This window comes from Tasmannia lanceolata, unplaced genomic scaffold (genome assembly GCF_043159265.1).
Source record: "Tasmannia lanceolata isolate RefF3 unplaced genomic scaffold, GAP_Taslan_0.1 ptg000024l, whole genome shotgun sequence".
NCBI classification, from domain to species: domain Eukaryota; kingdom Viridiplantae; phylum Streptophyta; class Magnoliopsida; order Canellales; family Winteraceae; genus Tasmannia; species Tasmannia lanceolata.
Window position 1 is genome coordinate 15,883,196 of NW_027518701.1, and position 20,564 is coordinate 15,903,759.

The 20,564-nt window shown below is 40.2% G+C and overlaps 1 protein-coding gene and 1 long non-coding RNA gene across 2 annotated transcripts; both read right to left on the minus strand.

The window, feature by feature from the left end:
* Positions 1-394: 394 nt before the first annotated feature.
* On the minus strand, positions 395-1,003 carry LOC143857087 (protein PHYTOCHROME KINASE SUBSTRATE 1-like). The gene has a single exon (XM_077367358.1). It carries the CDS (start codon positions 1,001-1,003, stop codon positions 395-397), a length of 609 nt encoding a protein of 202 aa, XP_077223473.1.
* Positions 1,004-10,252: 9,249 nt separating this feature from the next.
* On the minus strand, positions 10,253-18,225 carry LOC143856923 (uncharacterized). Its single transcript, XR_013238432.1, has 3 exons — positions 17,303-18,225; positions 10,571-11,420; positions 10,253-10,469 (listed from the first exon to the last, which is right to left on the minus strand). It is a non-coding gene; the product is annotated as an uncharacterized LOC143856923 (long non-coding RNA).
* Between the last annotated feature and the right edge of the window lie 2,339 nt (positions 18,226-20,564).

Sequence of the window (20,564 nt, forward strand, 5' to 3'; positions counted from 1 at the left end):
GTACCCAACAACGAACCGGGTTTGCACCTTTCGGCCTCCTTAATTATGGAGGTCTAGGTGCCAGTAAACTTGGCCTTGATCCTAGCCATGGCCGTGGCCATTCTAATAGTCGTGTCAAGGTCAATCTTCTGTGGCCACTTCTCTATTGTACCCGTTGTTGCTCAATTATTCATTAATAGGCTGGCAATTCGATTTTGATCAGTCCATGACTGGTACTAAGATTGAGTCCTAAGCAAGCAAACCAAATTTTAACATCCGGCACCGTCACAATAAAGATGACGCCTTTTTTAGTGAGATTATATGAGCAAATGCCTGAACCAAGATGCCATTGCGATGGGAGCTTGTACTATTACATGCAGGACGGATTTTCAGTACGGATTCCGGACTAGCCTCACTAGGCGCTTGACACGCTGTCCGATGGTGGCCGACCGAGAAATGGGTCGGTGATGCCGGAAAGGCTCCCGATCTCGAACAAGTCGGAACTCGAATCGCTCGGAAGATCCTCATCGTCCCCTCCGCCACTTGTCGAACTCGCCGGAATATCTTTGATTCTCCGGCTGTCACCGTCATCTAAACTCATCATCATCAATCTCCTCTTGAGATTCAAACCCATGTCTCTCTTCCCCATCAGAGAAGACCCAAACACCTCTAATGACATTCTTCTCTCTTCCTCTTGTGACTCCCTTCCAACGGTCAAATTTCCTGTCAGAGGGTTTGAGACAGGGAAAGTAAAACACTCCTCTATCTTGTATCCACCACCAACCTTATCAATTTTCCTAACCTTCTCCTCAATATCAACAGATTTCTTACTTGAACATGAACAGTTAAAACCAAAACCGCTGAAAAATCGCTTGGTATGTATCTTCCCATTCTTATTTAAGTTCAGCAACGTGCTTGGGCTTAGAGTTCCCATGGTTTTCTGTGGAGTTAGTTTGATTTTTTCCTCTCTGTTAGGGACTTTCTTCTTGCCCTTGTCAGAAATCGGCGTTTTCTTCTCGCCCATTCCGAAGTATTTTTCGGCCCGGAAAACGCTGATTTCACCGTCTTGGAAGTGTTTTCTTCACAAGATTGTTTGGTAGAGAGGCTCTGTGGTGGAAATCAGAGAAGAAGGCGAGTTCCGAGTCGACTCACCGAGTTTTAATCTGAAGGTTTCTTCGCCATTGCTGAGGTAGGAAGAAAATGAGGCCTCACGGAGACGCGTTTCGTCGTTTTGGAAGGCAGAATCTGAGGTGGAATTGGTATAATAGGTTGGCCTACCCTGCATCATTTTGTATCAGAGCTTTCAACTGAGTACATTCTAGTATTCTACATTACTAAAATTAGGAAAAAGAGAGAGAGTGAGAGAGAGAGAGAGAGAGAGAGAAGGACCCTAGACTAGAAATTTGATTTTGAAGTTTGACAAGATTCTATAGGAATCAAATCTACAAAAAAAAAAAGAAAAAGACTAAGAATCAAATACAAAGAAGAAAAGAAAAAACCCAAGAGAAGAAAATTGATTTTAAGAAGCTTGACACAAGTCCCTAGAAGAAAATAAAAGACCCAAGAGACGAAATTTGATTTAAAGAAGCTTGACAGACTCTAGAAGAATTAAGTATACCTAGAAGAAAAAAGAAGGAAAAGACACAAGAAAAGAAACTTAATTTTAAGAAGCTTTGTCTAAGAGAAAGTGATCTCTTCCTCCTGAAAGAAAGAAAACAAGAGAAATTTGATTTGAGGAAGCTTGGAATACGCCTAAAGAAGCAAGATTTCATCCAAAGGAGGGAAATGGGTAGAAAAGAGAAAAAGACCCAATAGAAGATATTTGATTTTAGAGAAGACCCAAGAGAAGAAATGTGATTTTGAAGGAGCTTATGAGAATCTACATAAGAAAGATGATGAATTTGCAGAGGAGAAATTTTCCTTCGAAGAGAAGCTTTATGAGAGTGTCTTTCTTACCCAGAAGCAGTTCTCTATATAAGTAGCCTCGTGGTAGATGGCAGATACTAAAAAAGGGGGCCCATTTTGTGACAAAATTGATGGAAATGTATTTCATATTTTATACATATGCAGCAAAAAAATTCAAAACCTAAACCCTGAGGGATAAGGCCATGTTTGGCAGTATTGAATTTGGTTTCCATGGAATATTAGTTATCCCAATGATGAAGGGTGTGTTGAAGTACAAATGATTAAATTACACCAACTTTAACAGCTTAAGCTTTCGGAGTAATTGGCTGCCACTTTTCACCCTCTCCCACCATTTGATAAACCATTACTCCATGGAAAAACTTTAATGGTAAAGAAAACCTGGATTTCATGATATATGCTTGGTAACTAAGATTGGGAACAAAATAATGACCAAAGAAAGAAATCTAATGATATAAGAGAGCAAAGTCATTACCATATTAAAGATTAAAGGTATAATGTGTCATTCGATCATTTCTTGCTTCCCGTGAAATCCTATGTAAAACCGCAACAATATTGCTTGCAACAACAGAAATCTCTCCAACGAAAATATTATTACGTTTGGTATGATCGATGAAACTGTCTTGTGTGATCAAACCATAAGCATACGAAAATTAAGTAAGTTGAACAGGAGAAAGAATCGGGGCATGCATACTTCTATTCGACGCTTCTGTGATTGACGATGATCGCTCCTATTGTAATTCTTTTACGTCTACAAAACGAAGAACGAGAGGGTGTTCTTCTACTCTCTCTATGATGACATCATTTGTATTCCAGTGGAGATAAATAAGGGTGAATCCCATATTTATAATACCAAAGAAAATCCTAGAGTCCAACTATTACGGACTTGTTCCTTAAATAAGCCCACTTATACCTTATTGGCCTTACACGGGGCCCACACATATTATTAACCCATCACTGTATTCCTAGCTCAAAACTTATTGATCACTAACAATTCGTTTACTTCTCATAAGACATTAATACAGAGAATTCCTAGTTTCAAATGTGGCAATACAGCCATACAGGCTCTCTATGTGCATGTTTACACTAGTATATGTTTTGGTCTATTATACAAGGAATGCTAAACTGAAGGTGCAAAAACCAGCTACAAAGGCGCCCCCATTGCACCATCTCACCAAAGCCCCTTTTATAATCCCACAGAAAATTATAAAATTAAATGAATATAATAAATGCACTTGGTGAGATGGCTCAATTGGGCGCCCATTGTAGCTAGTTTTTTGCAAGACCGCCCGTCTGTTTAACATTCCTCCTATAACATATACTACATGTCAGTTGTAATTTATTTTTTTTCCTTGAAAAATCTTACGGAAAATATTTTGACATGGAAATTTTTATTATAATTTTTTTACAGAGAACAAATTTTCTATCATTTTGTATAGCTTGTTTTCCATGGAAATTATTTTTCAAAATAAAATATATTCCCTATTTTCAAGGAAAATTGCAAACCTCTTAGACCTATTTTTCATGAAACATTACTTCTCATTAAATTTTTTGCACCTCATGCATAGCAGGTGGGCCCACCATTTTACATCTCATGCATTGATGGGGTGGGGGCCACCATTTACACTATGCACAGCATGGGTGGGGCATAACATATCCACGCAAACCATTCATACGGTGAGGTCCACCATTTTACACCATCAAAATGGTGGCTCTTACCATCTCTACCCAAACCCATGCATAGGATAGGCCTGATTCATTTCCCCTATTCCAAGTTTAATATATCTTCTGACCAAGGCCCTTCAAATTAGAGAAAGTTTGTTTGTTTGATCTCTCTCTCGCTCTCTCTCCCCCCGTGTGTGTTCATTGAGTTCAATGTTTAAATAAGAACAAATAGGGCCGTTGAATACAACCAAAATGGATCATTATTTAAAAATAGAGAGAACGATTACTCAAAAAGTCACTTCTACGTCAACGATAAAAGACTATTTTTGGGTCCAATAAAGGGCAGGGAGGTGATATATTCATTACTTTTTTTACACTGCAAGGGGATGACCCAGGGAGTAAAGGAGGTGAATATATCATTCCCCCAGAAAGGGGCATTAGTGATATGTACGTTAAATTAAGACAATTGATCTTGTAGAACATCACCAGGCGAACGCACATGGTCTTGGTCCCATCCCAAATATAGACTACTCGTACAAAATAAAGGAATTCAAACTTAACACTTACACTTGATGGATCAAGTTCCATTTCACACACAAAAAAAAACAAGAAAAAAAAAACTTGATGGATCAAGTGTATGGTTGCCACAAAAGATCTGATAACATATATTAGGTAGAAGTGGGGTGGGGTTCGTTGGGAGATGGAAAACCAACTGTTGTACACATAAGCTTAGTGGATTCCATGTCAGCTACCTTGTTTTCTGAAGTTATGCAACAAAACGTCGAAATGTAATCCTGACTAATGTTACTGCATGCATGAGCATGGGCATTAATGTGATGAATGATATTGATGTTCCGCCATGTCAGTTGGTAACTTGGTATGGGGACATTGTTAGGTAGATCTCACCTGAGGATGGAAATAGGTGATACAGTGGCAGGGTGAAAGATATAAGTTAATCTATGTAGTAAATATGTGTTTTTAGTTGTTGGATTGAAACGAATGATGAACATGGACAAGGGAGTAATATATAAGCTAATCCCTTTCTCTTTTTTGAGCCAATTCTATTAGAAAAACACATGAGAAAAGAACTCTTTCAAGGTGCTGAAAACCCTCTTCCACTGTAGCCCAAATGATCAGTTATTGGGATCGATCGAAGCTCTCTCCTCGTCTTCCTATCGATCTGCATTTTATTCTCACTGAATTCATCATCTTCTACCATGGATTTACATCCATATCCTATAAGAATCTTCTCTTGACAAGATGGCACAGGTGTACTTTGTGCACAATCAGGGTAGGCCACATGACAAGTGAAGAAACATAAGAATTCAGTGTCATGTGAAGAGAGAGATTATTGTTGGACCCAAACCGACCCGATTAAAAGTTATAAAGCTAAAATTAAAGCTCGACCCACTTGCACCCTTTGGAGATAACATATCAGTCCTTGACCTAGAATTGTTTGTTTGTCGTTCTTACAAAAAAAGGAACATTTATAACGGTTCTCTAGACAAGGGTTACAGATAATATGACCTTGCTTAGATGGGTTGATATAGGGGTGCAACTCAGGTCGGGTTGGGTCAGGTTGAGGCCAACCCTAACCCAACCCGAGATAGCATTCCCTCAGCCCTTACCCAACCCAACCCAACCTAACCTGAGCCTCAGGTTGAGGATGGTCAACCCTAACCCAACCCGCCTCCAAATCGGGTCGGGTTGAGTCGGGTTCATCTAGTGCCAAACAGAAAAATACAAGAAAAAAAACATAATCTTAAGATAATCATGATAAAATTGTAGGATGGAGGTCGGGTTCGGGTTCGGGTCAGGTCGGGTTTGTTAGAAAGGTCGTATAACCCCCGGACAAAATTGCTATGCGCAGCAGAATAAATCGCATAGTTTAACATTATTCTTCAATTTTGTCCTTAGCCCAGGATTTCTGGGAACTAGATTATATTTTGGTGATAAAATAAATATATAAAATCATACCTTTGTAGAAGTTACCACGGAGAAGATTGTCTGGTTGATCTACTCCCCGAATTGCCACGAAAGAAACTTTTCTCCGCGGACACCGCAAGTTGATTCGATGGGATCCTTTGATCTTCACATATGAGATAGAACAACTCTTGTTCTACTTTTAGATGTGATTGAAATAAGATCCACTGGATGGATTATCTTAATTCAAGATGGAGCTTTAATGGTGTCTTAGAAAACTTATGATAGAGAGAGAGAGCGATGAAAAAATGATTTTTTACTTTTAAAGATTTTCTTGTCGTTTTTTTTTTTTTTTTTCATATAGGGTTTTTATAGAATTCCAAATTCAAAATTCCAAAACCCTTAAAATCTCATAATAGAGATTTTGTTCAACTAGGCAACAAAGTTTCCATAAAGTTGTAACTACAACCCAACTTCCAACTAGTGTTGGACGTTTTCTCCATCCCAAAAAAAACGAGTGCAATATTTTTGTTGCTACCCAACTCCTAAAAGATCTCCAAAAATATCTCCCCTCTTTATGGATAAGGACGAAATTTTATTTTGTAGGGCACATAATCTAACAATCTCCCACTTGCCCTCAACATGAAGTTTCTTCCAACAAGGATAAATCCAAATTTTATTCCTTTAAATAATTCCCATCTAATGGGAATAAAGCTCCATCCTTTAATACCCCTTTCGGTTAACACTTAACCAATTTGGTATTCCATATATGTCCCATAGTGTACATACATTATGATATCCGTTCCCTTTACATCAAATCAATTATATCGGTGTAATCAAATAAATGCGGGACCCTTATCCAAAGATATAAATAGGTCATTCGAGTTATGAGTTGGATCGTTGCAGGGATTCAACGGTCGATCCTGTAGAATCCAATGATGGGCTCCACTATGATTTGATCCATAGTCAAAACTATAATCGCATTGGATCAGTGGCCTCCATCGAGACGTAATCTTGAAGATGACCGTCAAATCTTCTTACCCCTAATCACATCCAATATGTGCAAGTCCTTTCTCCGTTCTCCATACACTACCTACTCCTTAGATCTGAATTCCAGTTCATCCAATATGTGCAAGTTCTTTCTCCGTTCTCCATACCATGCTCCATACTGAGTTGAGCCCTACGAGGGGTGGACATACACTACCCCCTGGGCCCACTCTGGGTATACCTTTCAGTCAAGCAGCTTAGGCCTGCAAATGCATTTGCTAAACCATTAAAAATATTTTTATAAAAACATTTGATAAAACATTTATCAAATCCACCTGGCCAAGGATTTTATTGGCCTACTGCTCCGACCAAAACTGTAGATGGTACCCTCACGTATATGAGGACGAGAATTCCTTGTCGGGTATCACTACTAGTCTCATAGGTTTGTCAACGATTCCAGTACCACCCTCAAATGATTCCTAAGAAAACCATTATAAGATGGACCAAGATAACGGGACGGGCCCATAGACTAATAAAATCCCTCAGTTCATAGGACATGTAAAGGGTCCTGTCTGGTGGAACAGCCTTACTATCTCCTGTCCACAGGCTATTCCAATGAGATCCAGTTCAGAGTGCAAACCCAATCGTCGATCCCACTCTTCTTGCTTAGGGTCCACTACGCAAGTGAGTGAGATAAGTCACCCTACGACATGTGCATGTCAGCAAGACTGGTGCTGGTTGTGTACAGGAGGAGATGTCCAGTCTCCACCCCAACCAGGAACTTTTAAGGATTGCAAAGAACCGGAATTCCATATCTCCCTACCCCTTAGGATCTGTGATTTCTTGAGCATGGTATTCCTACTTTGCTTCCTAAGGACTGATATGTGTAAAAACAAGCACATCTCACATATTAACAAAATAGCACCCAAAAATGTCATGAAATAATTCTTTATTAACAAAAAATGCAAGGTATACTGGAATTTAAAGTAATCTCCCACTGACTTTAGATCCAGTCGTGCATATACCTAAGACCCATTCTCTCTACATGCTTGTTAAACACTTTTTTACGAAGGGACTTTGTGAAAGGGTCTGTCACGTTATTCGCTGAAGCCACCTTTGCTATGGCAACATCTCCTCTATCTATGATCTCCCGTATCACATGATACTTCTGAATGACGTACTTAGACTTCCGATGAGACCTTGGTTCATTTGCTTGAGCAATAGCCCCGTTGTTATCACAATACAGCGTAATTGGTCACTCAACAGAGGGAACGACGCCAAGGTTGTCCAAAAACTTCCACAGCCATACTGCCTCTTTCACCGCTTCACTAGCAGCGATATATTCATCTTCAGTGGTAGAATTTGCTGTGGTGTCTTGTTTACAATTCTTCCAAGATATAGCTCCACTAGCCAAAGTAAAAACAAAGCCTGAAGAAGACTTCATATCATCAACGTCAGACTGAAAGTCCGTGTCGGTAAAGCCAGAAACGACTAACTCGTCTGCCCCATAAACCAAACAATAATGTTTGGTTCTCCTAAGATATTTAAAAATATGTTTAACCGTCGTCCAATGCTCAAGACCTAGGTCTGACTGATATTTCCTAACCACACTGACAGAATAACAGATATCTGGCCTTGTACATAACATGGAGTACATAAGCCTTCCCACAGTCGAAGCATAGTGAACTTTATTCATCATTTGCTTCTCCTCAGATGTCTTTGGAGACATCTTCTTGGATAGCCTGATTCCATGCTTGAAAGGGATTAATCCCTTCTTGGAATCTGTTATATTAAAGCTTGCCAATATCTTATCAACGTAAGCCTCCTGTGATAGCCTAAGCTTCCTACTTTTACGGTCCCTAAACAATTTAAGTCTTAAAATATAAGAAACTTCACCCAGATCTTTCATTGCAAATGTACTGGAAAACCATAACTTTGTGTTAGATAACATTCCTACATCATTCCCAATGAGTAGAATGTCATCCACATATAGAACCAAAAAGGTTACGGCACTCCCATTGACCTTCTTGTATACACAAGCCTCATTAACATTTTGAGAGAAGCCAAACTCTTTGATCGCTTGATCAAAACGATGATTCCAACTGCGAGATGCTTGCTTTAATCCATAAATGAAAATCTACAACTTGCACACTTTCTGATTATCCTCTCCAGCAGCTTCAAAACCCTCTGGCTGGATCATGTAAATAACTTCCTGAATGTTTCCATTCAAGAAGGCGGTTTTGACGTCCATCTGCCAGATTTCATAATCATAATGTGCAGCGATAGCTAACAAAATCCTGATGGACTTTAACATAGCTACAGGCGAGAAGATTTTCTCATAATCAATTCCAGCCTTTTGAGTATAACTCTTTGCCATAAGCTGTGCCTTGTAGGTCTCCACCTTTCCTTCAGGGCCTTGCTTCCTCTTGAAGATCAATTTGCATCCAGTGGGCTTAATACCCTCTGAGTCCATACCTTGTTAGAATACATAGAGTTCATTTCGGATTTCATAGCATCTAACCATTTGCTCGCATCGATGTCTGACATCGCCTCTCTATAGTTAAGAGGATCTGTTTCTTCCATGTTTGGGTTAATTTCCTCACCCAGATAGAGATATCTACGAGGTCTTCTAATCTCCTAATACTATGTCGAAGTGTCGGAGTAGGCTCATTAGATTCTTGCTCAGTTTCCTCATATCTCTCGATTGGATTATCAAATTGCTCTTCCAAGGCAATCCTCTCCATCTCACCTGCATCTTGGATGAACTCTTCTTCCAAGAATGCGGCATTCTGGCTTACAGCACAAATTTGTTCGCCAGGGTTATAAAACTAATAACCCTTTGTTTCCTTAGGATATCCAATAAAGAGACACCTTTCGGCCCGAATCTCTAACTTGTCAGTACTTATCTTTTTAACATGGGCAAGACAACCCCATATCCTCATGTGATTCAATGAGGGTTTTCTACCCATCCATAATTCATATGGAGTCATTGGTACTGACTTAGTTGGGACTCGATTAAGGATATAGAGAGCTGTTTCTAAGGCATACCCCCAAAGAAACAGTGGTGCATTGGCAAAACTCATCATGGATCGAACCATGTCTAACAAAGTTCGATTCCTTCTTTTTGACACACTGTTCAACTCGGGTGTGGCAGGTGGAGTCCATTGAGACATTATTCCATGTTCTTTCAAGTAGTCCTTAAACTCATCCGAGAGATACTCTCCTCCTCTATCAGAGCGAAGAGTCTTGATTTTCTTATTTAACTGATTTTCTACTTCATTCTTGAACTCCTTGAACTTTTTAAGGGTCTCAGACTTACGTCGCATTAGATACATATATCCGTACCTTGAATGGTCATCCGTGAAAGTCACAAAGTAGACAAACCCTCCTCTCACAGGATGAGAAAGAGGTCCACAAACATCCATATGTATTAACTCCAACACACTTTCGCTTCTTCCACTCCTGCCTTTAAAAGGAATTTTGGTCATTTTACCCTATAGACACGATTCACAAGTTGGAAAGGGTTCCACTTGAATAGAATCCAATGGACCATCTTTCACTAACCTCGTGATCCACTCTACACCAATATGACCCAATCGAAGATGCCAAAGTTGAGTTAGAATTACCGTGTCCCTTGCCCTTTTGAGGTTCGGAACATCAACACTTGGAATACTCTCATTGTTACTTACATTCTCTTTGGCGTTAATTAGATACAAACCATCTACTAATGCACCTTTCACAATAATAGAACTTTCCTCCTTAATAAAAACTGAACTTTTATTAAAATCTACCAAATATCCATCTAAAATAAGTTTAGAAACAGAAATCAAATTCCTTCTTATAGAAGGCACATAAAGACAATCTTTTAATAGTAAGTATCCTCTAGAAAATGCCAAATAGTAATCACCCACAGCCTGAACTGCAACAATTACATCAGTTCTAACTTGTAGGTTGAGTTCACCATCAGTCAGCCTTCTGCTTATCCTTAGCCCCTGCAAAACATTGCAGATGTGTGAGGTCGCACCAGTATCTACACACCAGGAAAAAGCAGGACCAATCATATTGGTTTCAACAACAAAAAATTGTGACATACCTTGAGAAGGCTTGTCGCCCTGCTTGCTAGCTAAGTAGCTCCTGCAGTTCCGCTTCCAATGTCCAGGCTTGCCACACTGGAAGCATACATCATTGCTTTTGGTTGGTTTTTTCTTGAAAGTTTTCTTATTCTTAACCACTGGAGCATTTTTCTTGGAGGCTTGGCCTTTTCCCCTTATTTTCCCCTTACCTTTCGGTTTGGAGACTGAAGGTACATTACTTCAGCTAAGAAGACACTCTTCATATTTACCTTCTTTAGATCTTCAGTTGACTGGAGTTGGTTTAATAGCTCAGTCAATGTCATTGTTAACTTGTTCATATGATAGGTCATCACAAACTCGTTGAATGACCCTGGTAGGGAAGCAAGAACAATGTTTATTTGCGTTTCTGTATCCTTGATGGCCCCCAAAATGTCGAGTTCATTAAGGAAACCCATCATCTTTAACATATGGTCCCTGACCGGGGTTCCCTCTACCATCTTAGTGGATACAAGGCCCTTTATCGCAATCAGTCTAGTTGTGCGATTCTGCTCTCCAAATAATTCTTTTCGATTAAGCATTATTTCTTTGGCTGTAGCCATTCCAACATATTGCTGTTGCAGCACATTAGACATGGAGCCAAGGATATAACACTTAGCCATTTCATTATCATCAGTCCATTTCTGCCTCCTGTCCCTTTCAGCCTGTAGGGCATCGACAGTAGGCTCTTCAGGTTCAGCAGTGGTAAGAACCCAGTAAACTTTCACAGCTGTTAAAACCAGCATCAAATTTTTTTTCCAGTCAATGTAATTAGGGCCGGTTAACTTATTATCTTCTAGACTTCTAGCTAGTGGGTTGAAGGAAGCCATTGATCTACATTCAATGAAAAAAGAGCGACACACATTAGCAAGACTACCAAATTTAAGTTCATTAATTTCATGACATATTTTCATCGGATCTGGGTTTTCGATCTACGATGGTACCACCCATTGCACGTCTCATTCACGGGCCCCTCAACCTCGTGAATCAAGAAAAATTTGTAATTTCTCCAATGGGTATCGGAAACCTATTCATAACTTTGAACAAGCGGATTCTTCTAATCCATTATGTCTCACATAATATCCAATTTTCCTTTTGGCCTCCAAGCATCGTGTTATGTTTATCCTTTGGGCTTCAATACCCTTTGCTTGGTTAAGTTAGACCCACTGCCTCGAAAAACAATGTAAATTTACAAAAGCTTCTACTTTGGCATGTGACTTTTGCATTTTTTGCTTGTTTCCCTTATCCCCATTGGAATCTAACGGTTACTCTAGCCAAGGGAATGGAATCAGCTTCTGCTTTGGCATGTGACCGTTCTATTCTCTTGACTAGCCAACCACTAGATGGCTATGGAAGGCTATGGAGTTTAATTCTTTCAATTTGAACTCCATTTATCAAGTTAATGTCATAATGAGAGTATTTTTATAGTGGGAGTGTAAATATAACATTACTTGCATGTTTTAAGCAATCAACCATCCAATGGAATAAAACATGCACATTAAACAAGCATAAAACAATCATAAGGCATCCATCACATGAACACATTCATCCAAACCATAGGCTCAATTTGGTATTTGGGTTGTAGGGAACTCCCACTAACTTTATTATAATAAGGGTATCCCCACGACTCCACATTTCCAAACTGAGGGTGAATTTTGGGCAACTAAGTACTTTCGCACTAGAAAAATTCACCGACCTCAAGGCGAATCATCTAAAGGGGCAAAACTCATATATATGCCTTATCATATAAGGCCATGTACATCAACAACATTGATGTATAATGCCGTCCTTGGTCGAATCAAGAGCCGCCATCATCTGCCAGACCATATGAAACATCTCCATGCCACGGTTGATTCAATCCGTCCGTCGGCCTCCAAATCAACGATCCGATCACCAACTGAGCTTATTTGAACATGAAATAAACTACCCTAGTGTCTTGCACTAGCCTAGGTAATCTATACATCATGATCAAATCTCCATGGGAAACCAGTTGTCCGCACAACTGCCCAGAGGGAGTGTAACAATTAAATAAAATTAAAATTAATACATTGCGGACAATATGTGTAACAAACCATGAATGAGAAGATAAATCACTTGCACATCAGCACATAAAACCATACAATAACTTATGCTTGTAGCGCACATGTTGAGGTCCAAACTCCATTTTTGCCCAATATTCACCTTAAGCGATTATTTCGTACTTTTAATAGGTTGATTAATTTTTAATTAATATAAAACCAATCTGATTTCCATTAGAATCATCATAAAACAATTTTATATGATCTAAGAAATCACCATAAAAATTTTTGAGCAAAAACAAGATTGTTTGATAGGAAAAACAAAAATTTGTCCTGTACCGGGGACATAATCTGGATAGCATGACCTTTCAAATAATTTTGAGTGGGATTCAATTATCCGAAAGACCTATCATGGTTCTGATCATGCTACAAACTCCCCAAGACATTGTTTGAAAAATGCATGCCTGGGTTACAGGTTTTTCAAACTTGACCAGGGTGAAAATCAAAAACCTGTTTTAATTTTCACATTAAAATTTTGGCAATTCCAACAAATTACATGCAACTTCAAAAATCATATCACCTAATCCGCCCGTCGGATTTTGATGATTCTTGATGCGTTAGATTCGTATTCGAGTGTACTATCCAACCATGTAAAGCGTTCATCCGAAAAAAATCCAGCAAGTAGATCAGATCTGCTGTTTTCTAAAAATAGTCCTATGTCTATTAAAATCACACAAAGACTAGGAACCTCGGATAGCGGGGACAAACATCCGGGCTCACAGCGGGTAACCGCATGATCTATCTTTGGTTTATTAGCCTCCTAAGTTATTCCCTAGTTGCTTTGATACCACTTGTTAGAAAGGTCGTATAACTGTGGACCCCGATCCGAGGACGGTGCCGAGGGAACGAGTCCCTACATCCTCTGGATCTCCACATCGAAAGGAGAGCTCTATCGAGGAACTCTCGAAACGGATGCCACCCTCACAGCATAGCATGAGTGGCGATATAAAAATGAAAGAGATACATCCTGATCCGGAGCCAAGGCTCGAAACCAAGATATATCTGAAAATAACTCAGAGTCGCCATCCATGGACACGCCATGGAACCAAAACAAATGCTCTGTTTGCAATGGATTACCAGAGATACAAAAGGTCCGTGCCTGATGACGAATGGAGAAGGTCCGAAGAGCGCCCCCAATTCGCCCGAGTGCGAACACTTGGTCTCTTATGCCATTTTTCATTAACTTCGAAGAAGTTTGGGTAAAAATCATGTGAAATGGGAACAAATATCCCCGAGTGAACGTCTACCTAATCATGCATGACTCGGGGATGAAATAATAAATGCACATAAAGTAAGATAAAAGATGTGTCGCTTAATCACAACTAGGTTATGAGTGACATACCTAACTGGTGTCTAAGTTCTGGTAGGCAAGCACATGCATGCTACAGCTAAAGGTATAGGATCTGCGCATGAAAGTAAGAAAACATAGCAAAACACACAACATAACAAAACAACAAATCCTAAGACTCTAAACGATTTAGCCCGAGTCCTCGGATGGTCTGATATTCATCCAAAGAAGCCTACGTATCCCCGCCTCCACGAGAATCAAGGCAACGTAGTTCTTCGCGTCTATTCTAAGCTAGGATGCCTAAGACACCTAGACATCCATCTTAGACTCGATCTAAAAGACCAGACTAATTAGTAAAGCTTCTTGAACGATTATTTAAATTCCAGTGAATTGTAGATTTTAGGACACCCTATATGCCCTAACTAAATGCAGGTTAGCCCTAAGCTAATGCAGGTGGTTCCTACAAGCTGTGCTTCCTAAGGAAAACAAAGGGTTGACTAACGCATCTTAGACCTAGTCATCAGTCGGCGATGTAAATCGCCAACTCACCGGACGGAGGCGCTCCTAGCTAGGACAAACTCCTAACTCTAACACAAACACACAACAAGCACACAACAAAAGACAAACTCCTAACTCTAAAACTCTCTATCAAGGACAAAGTCCTAACTCTAGAGGAAGATCTTTTCGAAAAATAATATTTTGGAAGATTTTTATATTTTTTAAAAGGGTTAAAAGATTTATTTACAAAATTTGGCTGGACTTGAGATAAAGATCCCAAGCTGCACTACGTACCTCGTGAGAGAGGATCAAGCCAACGTAGTTCGAAAATCGAACTCTCTTACTACACTCCTAAAACTACTCAACACTTTAGATGATTTTGGATTTTTCTGTTTGTTAAATGTTTTTGATATTTTTGAAGTTTTCAAATGTTTTTGAGTTTCAAATTTCTAATGTTTTTATTTTATTTTAAAGCTTTTCCAATGCTCTGGACCTTAAAATATTTTCAATCTTAAAGGGGACACGTAAGCACAACCACAAACTAGGGCAAAGCCCTAAATCTAAAAGGGGAAACCCCGAACAAGCAACTAACGCCTCAAAGAGACGATCCACAACAAGTAACTGGGGCCCCAAGAAAAATAAAAACGATCTAAGATCCCTAGCACTGAAGGCTCCAATAAGACTGAGTTAGTCTCAAACGAGGATGAATGACAACAACTCTAAAGGCGGACTCGCTCTAAAAGAGGAGGCCGCTCTAACATGAGGCTAGGTAAGCCTCCTAAAGGGGAAACTCTCTATATGAGACAAGGCTTGTCTCCGAGACGCAAATGATGTAAACATCTGATGAGACTGGGCAAGTCTCCTACATACAAAGGAGGGGTATGCTACTTGGACTGAGCAAGTCCCCTAAGGATGGGCTTGGGCTAGCGCCTTCATCGCCCCCAAGGTAATGAAGGGGCTACTATGTCTAATGGCATATAAAAAGCTGGACTGACCCGCTAAATAAAAGAGGGGATTGCTACTTGGACTGAGCAAGTCCCCTAAGAACGGGCTTGGGCTATCGCCTTCATCGCCCTCGATGATCTGAGATTACATACCATCTTCACCAGTAACAACAAGCTAAAAGCTCCCAAAACCATGGAAATAGACTGTCCCTCAGCAGAACAGATGAACTTATAACGAAATCAAGAAGTCGCGGATTGAGTGAAGATGGAGAGCGGCAACTTCTCTTCCTACGCATTTGTGTCTTGACTGTCTGCTGATGATTCACAAAGGGTTGACAATTTGTCGTGCCCAATTGCTTTAGTAACATCAAGTCAATCTTGACAGACGAGAAAAGATAATGAACAAAGTACAAAGACATGAGAAAGTCGATGGTGCCAGTGAATAACATAATAGCAAGAGCCATGACTAATGAGTAGCCAAGGTATAGAAGAGCTGACACAGGACCACTCAAACTGCGGAGGTCAAACACCAAGTAGCTGATAGAATATACGAATACGTAGAGGGCAACGGAACCAGAAGCAAAGAATCCTTTCCACCACCATCGCCAGTCCTCCGCACAGAGCTGCATGTACATCAAGACCATAGACACCTTGGCACAAACGATAACAAGCAGGAGCAAGACGATAAGCAAGAAACCGAACACATAGTAAAACCTCCCAAAACCATAGGCTAGAAAGGATGAAGAAGAGTTGAATGAAGAGGGTTCCAAAGGCTATCTCTTCTTCAGGGGAATGATACCGAATATTAATCGGACTAGAAGGAATTGTATGGGAGTCGAAAGATTGGCAAAGTTTGTATGGCACTGTCAGTGATGAAACATTAGGTTGGTAACCTGCTCGCTCTCTGAAGCTACTTTTCGATCCTCAATAGCTGACAACCTGTCATTCAGGAAGCACAGCATCTAAGTCTATTAGGACAGTCAAAACCTCAACATCCTCCAAGGAAAAATGTGATCCTTGAGCAACCACATCTCCATTTACAGCAATGCAAGAACATCCATCATAGTAAAGGCGGCTACCGTCACATCCTTGCTGATTACTATACATGCAAACCCCACCACAGTCAAGGGTAGCATTTTTTTTTATTTTATCAAGGCGAAGGTCAAGCTTTCTCAGTTGGTGGTGACATCCATTAGCACTCATAAATATTTCAACACCGCTAAATGCAAGTTCAATACGTGGACCATCAGGAATAAAAAGCTCTTCACAGATTTCAACAACAACAGCTATATCTAGAAGCTGAATGCCCATAACCAAAAGGTACCGTTTTTTGTGACCAAGCCTCAAAAATGTCATTTGGGAGCTGGAACTCCATGAGATGGTCCTTATGCTTCCAAGCAGAAAACTACCGAAGTTCCCTATAGCTTCCATCATTCGCAAGGCACATCTTTGGCCGAATCATAAGTATCTTTCTGTTCAGACATATAGCCCGGCAATTGTAACGAACACCTCCTTGTGTGACAGGCATATCGATGCTGCATAATAGAATGGCCTCAGCCCTTGGCAACTAAGACGGGAAGGTCAGTTCATTCTGAGAAGATGTTTAAAAGACCAAACAAACTACTATATGAAGAATTTCTGAAAAGAAACAATGGAGGAGAAGAAATAGGCTGAAATCATGCGGCCATTGAAAGAATCCTTGATACAAGCAAAATAATGAGGAATTGACGATCTATATAAAGGATTAGCTTACAAAATGGATCATAGCCGGATAGATTTACTTTACGATCAAGATCAAAATTAAACCACAACCGAGTTCACAAATTAATCTTGCTGCTATCAGATAGGAAAAATTACCCCAAAGAAATGCGATCACAACCACTAAAAGTGACAAGTTAAAATTATCACCTGTATCTGCTTGATTCCCTTCTGTGACTGAAATGGAATTTGTAATTTCGGCAACTTTCCATTGACGAAGATCAGAACCGCTGCTTTCCATCTCAACCTCTTTATAATTCTACAAATCCTCCAGTTCTTCTCCTCTCATTTTCTAACCAACAGATCAAAGCATTTCTCCTGTTCATCACTGATCTAAAATCTTGGAACTAAAAAATGGTGAATATGAGCTAGATCAGAACTCAGGATAAACTAATTTAAGCTCAAATGATTCTGATCTGAAGTTTGTGGTTTGGATCTTAGATTGATGGTGGAAATGGATGGAGAGGAAGGTGGGGTCGGTGACGAGCTTGGAGGTTAGTGGAGGAGGCTAGGATCCATGGCCGTTCCAGATTTTTCTCTTCCTCTGTTTTTGGGGTTTCCTGATTTATGTGGGTTTTAGAGAAGGTGAAGGTGACAAGATGGGATCTGGTGGTGGAAAGGATATTGTGAGAAGAGGCTATGGTGGTTTGCGCAGATCCGACTGGCGTGGGGGGGTTCGATCGGAGAAGAAGAGATGGGGTAAGGTTTGATGGAGATGGGATGGCTGCTCCAAAGAAGGGGATGGGCTCAGATTTGTGGGAAATGAAAAGTGGGTTGTGGGGATGTGAGATAGAGGTGATGAAAATGAGAAATGAGAAATGAGAGGGGAAAATGGGGTCTGTTAGAAGTGGGTTAGATGGGGTAAACACAGTCGGATTCCGGTGAGATTCTCGCCGGAATCAATGGAGGTGGTTGCAAGTAATGGTGGGATTAGGCTGAAATGGTAGTGGATATGGTAGAGATGGAGTAAGAGGTGGAGGTGAGGGTGGAGGCAAGGGTGGCTGGCCGGATAGATGAGGGAGATGGCCGGAGGTGGGCCAGATCTCTCTCTCTCTCTCTTGTGCGGCTGCAAAAATGAGACCCTCCTAGAAGCCCTAATTCGTTTCCTTTTTAAAGAGGGTGTGTGTGCTGAAATTAGTACCCCCAAGCTTTGGTAAATACACCCACCACATTTAGCTTCTTCTCTCTCGCTTGCTAATCTGGACCGTTCATTTCACTACCCCTTTCTACTCCTTGCTTTGATAGCAATACCCTTACCCACATCCTTAATGAATAATGATTCTCCCTCGTTTCTACCGGTCAGCCCCATGTAGTGTAAATTCTTTTGCTTTTCTCCCATGCAATGCACAGGTACTACTTGGATAAGTAAAGTAGACCCAAAAAGGGAGAATGATATATTTACCCCTTCTTATTCTCTAGACAACCCATCCCATTAATATACTTTGCCTTGACTTTATTGCAAAAGGGGGGCTTGGGCAAGTGAACCCCAAGTGAAAACATGACATATATTTTCTATCTTCCATGGACAGCCACCTCATCCCCTGATTCACTCCCCTCTCCTAAAAGGAAAAATGATATATTCTACCTCCTTCTATTCATTTGGACAGCCCTCATCTATGTATTTATCATTACCCTCTTTGTACAACGGGGTGAACTAGGGTAAAAATGACCATACAAAATAATGATATATTAGCACTCCTTCTCTTACTCTTAACAGCCCCTTCTAGTGTATTATGAATGCTCTTTTCAACTCTACAGGGGGTGATCCAAGTAGAAAACAGGGCACACTTTCTCTTCTTTTTTGGATTGATATGGGTACCTTCCTGAATGGACAATCCGCTCCCCCTCTGCCTTTGCACCGTGCACACTGCACTACGCTCGTTTGCTAGGCAAACCCCGACGGTTTTCGACGAAATTTGGCGGACACATTATTGAGGTTCTAAACCAGGTTAGGGCATATTTGGGAGCACTAATTCACTTATTTAGAGGAACCTTATTTAGAATGACAATTTGGGGTTCGGTCAAAATGGGGTGTCTACAGATGCCCCTCTTTGGCAGAGTGTGCTTGTCACACGAATGGCAAAGCAGACAAGACAACACATTTTGGCTGACCCGAAAGCAAAGCAAATTTTTGGATTTTGGGTTCTAAAAATGGTATTCATAAAGGTAAGACTACGAAATAACACTAGGAGACTCAAAGACTGTAAGCAACAGGGAGATAACCTCTCTTGAAACTCTTAACTCGACAATTCATATCACATGGGTGAAACTACTTTCCACCTCAAGCATTCAAAACAATGGGAAAACTGCTTTCAAATAAGCATTCTAAATCAAAAGAAACGACGTTTCTCTCAAACAATCAAAACCAAAAGGAAACTACTTTTCCAACAAACATCATAAACATGAGAAACTACTTTTCTCCAAAAACTCTATCTCTGAGAAACTACTTTTCTCTCTAAAATCTCTATATCTGAGAAACTACTTTTCTCTAAAAACTCTACCTTTGAGAAACTACTTTTCTCTTTCAAAATCTTAATAACACTGAGAAACTACTTTTCTCTAAAAACTTCATCTCTGAGAAACTACTTTTCTCTCTAAAATCTCTATACATGAGAAACTACTTTTCTCTTAAAAAAAAAAAAAAAAAAAAAAACTTCAAATCATTGAGAAACTACTTTCTCCAGCAGAGTCACCAGCCTGTGGACCCCGATCCGAGGACGATGAGGGAACGAGTCCCTAACACCCTCTGGATCATCCACAGCGTGAAGGAGAGCTCTGCCAAGGAACTCTCGAAACGGGTTGCCACCCTCACAGCATAGCATGAGTGGCGATATAAAAAGAAAGAGATACATCTTTATCCGGAGCCACGGCTCGAAACCAAGATATATCTGAAAATAACTCAGAGTCGCCATCCATGGATGCGCCATGGAACCAAAACAAATGCTCTGTTTGCAATGGATAACCAGAGATACAAAAGGTCCGTGCCTGATGACGAATGGAGAAGGTCCGAAGAGCGCCCCCAATTCGCCCGAGTGCGAACACTTGGTCTCTTATGCCATTTTTCATTAACTTCGAAGAAGTTTGGGTAAAAAAAACATGTGAAATGGGAACAAATATCCCCGAGTGAACGTCTACCTAATCATGCATGACTCGGGGATGAAATAATAAACACACATAAAGTAAGATAAAAGATGTGTCACCTAATGACAACTAGGTTATGAGTGACATGCCTAACAGGTGTCTAAGTTTTGGTGGACGAACACATGCATGCTACATCTAAAGGTATAGGTTTGCACAAGAAAGTAAGAAAACACAACAAAATATACAATATAACATAACAAATCCTAAGACTCTAAATGATTTAGCTCGAGTCCTTGGATGGTCTGATGTTCATCCAAAGAAGCCTACGTAT